The sequence below is a fragment of the Aptenodytes forsteri genome, unplaced genomic scaffold (genome assembly GCF_000699145.1).
Source record: "Aptenodytes forsteri isolate BGI_AS27 unplaced genomic scaffold, ASM69914v1 Scaffold156, whole genome shotgun sequence".
Lineage (NCBI taxonomy): Eukaryota > Metazoa > Chordata > Aves > Sphenisciformes > Spheniscidae > Aptenodytes > Aptenodytes forsteri.
Genome location: NW_008794166.1, coordinates 775,551 through 781,550, shown reverse-complemented (window position 1 = coordinate 781,550; position 6,000 = coordinate 775,551). Strand labels below are relative to the sequence as shown.

The 6,000-nt window shown below is 54.3% G+C and overlaps 1 protein-coding gene across 2 annotated transcripts in view; it reads right to left on the bottom strand.

Annotated features, from left to right (window-relative positions):
- Window positions 1-130: 130 nt before the first annotated feature.
- The window catches only part of IP6K1 (inositol hexakisphosphate kinase 1), a 42,097-nt gene continuing 36,227 nt past the window's right edge, over window positions 131-6,000 (bottom strand). The window contains exons 6-7 of one of the 2 annotated variants that reach the window (XM_009281172.1): window positions 3,781-3,956; window positions 131-2,892 (exon numbers count right to left, since the gene is read on the bottom strand). In XM_009281172.1, coding sequence (XP_009279447.1) covers window positions 2,383-2,892; window positions 3,781-3,956 — 686 coding nt within the window. In that variant the 3' untranslated portion in view covers window positions 131-2,382. The remainder of the gene's footprint in view (window positions 2,893-3,780; window positions 3,957-6,000) is intronic. The other variant, XM_009281179.2, reaches the window with a different exon arrangement.

Below are 6,000 nucleotides of genomic sequence, written 5' to 3'. Positions count from 1 at the left end.
CGGCTGTACCCCGCACGGGATAGTGCAGGAGCTTAAGCCACCTGCACACGGGTCCTGCCCCGCTCTGCCTCCCCACCCAGCCCCGGCCCCGGCCGGCGGGGAAAGGCAGGCACGGCACACCACGGACAAAAACAGATCCTTTAATGGTTTTTGGTGTTCTGTGAAGCACAAACAGGGTGATTATTCATGTAAAAACAGAGGGGGGGTGGGGGGGTGTTGAGGCTATGTACAAGCTGTGGAGTCCCACCGCGGTGATCCAAATGGAAGGGGAGAGGCAGCTCCCACGGGGCACAGGCAGCGCACCCCATCAATCGCACCTCGCCCCTGCCCGTGCCTGGCCTAGCGAGGAAGGGGAACGGCAGGAGTCGGGGCTGGGGGGATGCAGAGGTGCTCCCCCAGGAGGAACGGCCCTGGGGCTGCCCGAGCGCAGCCCACCGGGGACAAGGACATGCACAAAACACGCTGTGAGGGAAACGCGGCCGTTCTCGGTACCCAGACCGCCCGCTACGCCAGCTGCTCTAACAAGCCTCCCTCCCTCCTGCAAACCTGTTCCCTGAAAATCCCGTGAGCCCTGCCTGGCGGGGCAGCGAGTCGCAGAAGCGATGAAGTAGTAACCCAGGGCAGGGGAGAGCAGCGTGAATGAAGGTCCTCGTCCAGAGAGCTGGAGGGGAGCAGTGGCTTGGGCAAGCTTTTGAGTAGCTGGGAGACAGGCAGAGAGAGAGAGAGGTGCGATTTGGGACAGAAGCCAGCACTTCCCCTGCCCCCTTCCACACTCAGTGCCGCAGACCTGCACCCGTGGCGGCAGCTACGGCCGGCCGCCAGCCGAGCACCAACACTTTCCAAGCAGACCGTGCACACACAGAGTCGGCACACATGCTACATGCGAGTATTCCCCAAACAAGCTTTCCTGAAGTAAAAAAAAAAAAAAAAAAAAAAAAAAAATGAAAAACCCCAACCCTGGCCTTGCAGGTATCCAGGCAGTTTCTCAGCCAGTCAGGGTAATGGTAACGCCATGGAACAAGTCAGTGACACCGGGGAAGGAGCAACTGGGGGTCCCAGCACAGAAACACAGAGGGGGTGATGCTGAGCAGGGTATGGTTCGGTACCACCAGGCCACAGTATCAAACATTAATGCCCTCATCCAGGGAAGCCACGGGTAAAGCACCAGCTCTGGGAGGGAGCCCAGGCAGCAGAGCACATCCCAGCTGGCTGTTTCATCCACAAACAGATCATTTTTCTTTCACTCTGTGAAGCAAAGCTAAACAGTCAGGCGACGGCACTCACCGCTCAGCCAGGCCCCCCCACACCTGCTCCCCTGGAGACCCCCAGGGAGAACAGGAGTTAGCCCTAACCCTTGGCCTCCCCTTCCACCATCCCCATGTACGGACCTGCCGGAAGAGCAGGGGCTGCAGGGCAGAGGGCCCCGCCGGAGGAAGAGGGCGGCCTCGTGCTGCAGCCCCCAGGGCCCGACGGCAGGAGGGAGATACTCGCGGTACAACCTGTGGGACCAACATTACACAACAGGAAGGGTTGAAATGGTCCAAAACGCCCCGCTGGGGTTGCGTTAACTGCTACAGATACTATTGCTAGCCCACGAGCCGAGTTCTTGCTTGGTCAGTGGTCCAAGGCAGAGTTACTCTCACAGAGCCCCGTGCCTGCCTGTACATGGGCCTGCCCGTGCCACCCCGTGGGGGAGCGAGCAGGCCCCAGGCTCGAGCACAACTCCAGGTGTGCGACATTCCCTCCTGGCCACAGCTCTGCCAGGGGTTGCATTTGGTCATTTTATTTCTGTGTTTGGGTTGGTTATTCACAGTGCCCAAACAGCAGAAAAAAGGCAGCATCAAAAGCAAAGCCCAATCAGCAAAACCCAGGGCAGAGCTAGTGACACCGAATGCACGGACCAGCACCTGTGCTGCTCACCGTCAGCCCCACAGACGCTGCCAACTGTTAGTCGAGTGCCCTTTCCAAATAACCCAGGAGAATTTCAAAGGAAAGGCTCTCCCGGGGGCTCCTGAGGCAGGAGGCTCCTCACACCACAGCTCCAGCCCCCTAAAGAGCCCTGTGCTCTTCTGCTTTCTCTCCCCTACGTCCAGGTCCTCCCTCCAGCACGCACACGCGACGAGCGAAGAACCGGGACACCCAACACCCAGCAGGCGTCTACGGAGCCTCCTCCAGAAGGCAGAGCTAGCGTGGTCAGAACCATCTGGGCGGCATGAGGAGCTCTTCCATCCTGCCTCCCCTCAGCTCTTCTATCCAAGTACATTTAAAAACAATGGAGCAATACAATTGTTTAAAACCAAAGTTGTCTGCTTTTTCCTGTGGTAGTAGGTGGTCTTGTCTGCTTCTGCCACCAGGACAAAAAGAAGAGGCCGTAGCCCGGGGCTACTGGTTTTCCTCACGCATCTGTTCCATGATGTTGATGAGGCTTTCCAGCCCGAACACATAACCCATGTCGGGTCCGTCATGCACAGTGGGGTCATCGCGAAAGCCTTTGAACGTGCTGTGTGCAAAGTCAATCATACGCACATCCACCTTGGGCTGGGCCGAGGAGCCAGGCTCCGTGCTGCCGCCATCCTGAAGGCTCTCTGGGAGAGAGCTGTCCACCCGCTTCAGGCGCATCTCCGGCCGGCGCTCCACAAACATACCTGCCCTGCTGTCCTTCCCATCGTAAATGATGAGAAGGGAGCTGGAGTAGAAGCGGTAGGAGGCCTGTCTCTCCAAAACTGCCTTCAGGCTTCGCAGTTTGGCGAGGACAGGCTCAAAGAGGTCCTTGCGCAGCTCAATGCCGTTGTGGAGATACTGGTAGAGGGCATTGCGGAAGCCCTCAATGGAAAGACCACGTCCATAGTATTTATTCCTGCATAAGTAATGCCCTGTGTCCAGCTGATAGACCTAGAACGCCAAAGGAAATGCACATCAAGCAGGAGCAACACGTTAACGCCACTCACAGAGAGCGCTGAGCTGTCCTCCACTGAGAGGGCAGAGGGAACTCGTCCTGTCCCCACCACGCCCAAGGGGGAGCAGGAAACAGCTCTGCCTGTTCCCTCAATCCCAAAGCAGCTCATGGGTGCATCCCATGGGCACAGTCAAGGTGCCCAAGCACTGGTTCTCTCCCAGGACACCCAAAGGGTGGCTCTTCAGTCCGGGCGTTCCCAAGAAGCATGACACAACAGACCCCAAGGCTTAAAAAGCCAAGTCTTACAGCAACTCAAGACAATCCTCTGGCAGCGGGAGCTGCCGGCACATATTGCCGTTATTATGTGGCACGTGATTAATGAGAGGCCCTCATTGCTTCAAGAGTCTGTGGGCAGAGATCTGGATTACAAGATCCTTTTGTGGGTGGGGAAAGGAGTGCCTGTTGCACAACAGCACCAGCAGCAAATCCTTGGGCACAGGGCCTAGCCACAAGAGGAGAGCAACTTCTGAACTCCCAGGACAGTACGGAAGCAAATGTCAGCTGATGCTGGGACAGAGGGACACCTCCCTCCCCAGGCACTGTGATTCGAGCTGAACACTAAGCCACAAAAATAATTTTATTAGAAAATCCCCTCACTGTCTGTGAACAAAACCGCTTTGGATAAAGCGGGCTGTTTCGGGAGAAGCAGGTTCCTTTGTTCTAGGCTTAGAAACGAAGACAAAAAGCATGTACCCTGAACACTGGTGTACCTACCTGAAGTGGAAGACCCTGTAACTCAATGCACAGTAGGAAACAGTAACTGGGAGGTCTAATGGGGCTGCGAAAGGGAATGTGCGGCACCTGCAGCCCTTGGGGATCCCTACCTGCATCCCACACACACGCACGCCCAAGGTGGCGGAAGTGCTCTGTTCACACTTCTTCATCTGCCGAGCAGCCTTCTCCTCAGATGCATCGTCTCCGTGCTGTCTGGTCCCCATTTTCAGATCAAGTACGCAGGGAAGTTTGAAGTGATGCACCACGTTCTCCAGCAAAAGGAACTCTGGGAGACATGTCAAGGAGAGCTCACCCGTCAGAGACACTGCTCCCCAGGGCCACCACAGACAGGGATTTGGGCCAGCATGAGATAGGGTCGGGCGACAAACAAATAGGAACCCAAAGAACAGACAGAATGAACTGTTTGGGGAAGTGGAAAAAAAGTACAAAACCTAACGGTGGCACCCAGGCTTTCACACTTGGTAGAAGAAGTCAGCCTGGAAAGTGGAATGGCCAACAGTAAGCAAGGAGATCACATGCAGGTGTACTGGAAACTCAGCAGGGGGAACCGAAGAGCAGAATGCTAGTGTCAGGAAAGACACCATCTGTCAGTAAGAATTGCTGATATATTAAGGGAGAGCTTAAAGTCTAATCAAATTAGCAATTTAACCATATGGATAAACAACACAATCCCCACGGACTGAAGACTCAAGGCTCAAGTAATAGCACAGTACTGTTGCTATTGGCCTGCCCAGAACAGCAACACTGCCCGACACACGGGGGGAAACCCACGGGGGGAAACCCACGGGGGGAAACCCACGGGGGGAAACCCACGGGGGGAAACCCACGGGGGGAAACCCACGGGGGGAAACCCACGGGGGGAAACCCACGGGGGGAAACCCACGGGGGGAAACCCACGGGGGGAAACCCACGGGGGGAAACCCACGGGGGGAAACCCACGGGGGGAAACCCACGGGGGGAAACCCACGGGGGGAAACCCACGGGGGGAAACCCACGGGGGGAAACCCACGGGGGGAAACCCACGGGGGGAAACCCACGGGGGGGAAACCAGAGAGACTACAAAGGCAGGAAGCAGAACAGTAACGGGAGCCTTCAATTACCAGCACACACAATGGGCAAACCCTCCATTAGGGCACAGCGCTGAGAACAAACCCGAGACAATCGGTGCAGCAGCTTGTCCCAAAGGGGAAAAAACAACCCTGAAGTTTGCCCCAAGTAGCCCCCCAGGGCACGGTTCAACATGTTACGCTGAAATGGCAACCAGAGCACAGCTAGATTAAACCTGCAAGGAAGTTTAACATTTAGAAAAATCTATCGTCAACTACGTTTGATTTTGAAAGAGGAACTTCATAAAAATAAGGAAGTGTGATTAAAAAGAATAGGACAGCCAAAAAGAGTTACTTCTCTGCAAGCGATGCAGGTTGTTTAAAAATAAAAGCTGGAGGCTCAAAGCACACGTTTGAGAATAGGAAAGGGAAGCCCACACAGTTAAAATGACGAAGAATACAGCTATTAAAAGTGAGGTGGTTTCTCTGTGAGGAAAACAGAGTCACGCTCCAGCAGGTGAAACAAACAAAACCCACAAGCTGGCAAGTTGAAGACAAAAGCACGAGGAGTCATTTCCGAAGGCACAGAAAATAACAAATCCATCTTCAACCACCTGCAGAAGCCAGTCAGACTGCCTGCAGGGTTTAAAGACAAAGTACAAATGGAGCTACAGGGGAAGGGGGTGGGATGGGGGTGTGTGAAGAGACCCCCTAAAAAGAGAAATAAGATTAATATTTTGCTGCTTCGTTTACTGGGGAAGAGCGTGGGGGATTCCCAAGCCAGAACTCTTTTTCTGAGTTCAGAGAATTCTCAAACTGAAATGCCAAGAGAAGAGATTGCATGTTGAACAGAAAATAAGAGATGGGTAACTTATTTAACACTGCCTTAGCACCAGGAGACTGAAGGGGGGCTACCACAACGCTGATTTGCGGAGATCTGGGGAACTACAAACTAGCCTGACTGGTCTTGCGGCCAAAGTCACCAGCAGGGTCTTTGTGCGGAGATCCATGCCATTCAACAAGTGATCCAGAAAAGTGAGCGAACAGCGAGGTGACAAATTTGCTTGTAGTACTAAGTTACTCAAGGTTGCAAACATGAGGAACAGTTGTGAAAAACTCCGCAAGGGTCTTATGAGACTGACTTGGCCATTAAACGGGCGGGCAAAATTCTCTAGAGTTAACACGCAAGATAAGGAGGAAAAGATTTTTAATGCATAGAGCAGTATGTTTCGAGACAACTATTACCAGTCAGGAGTGGGATCC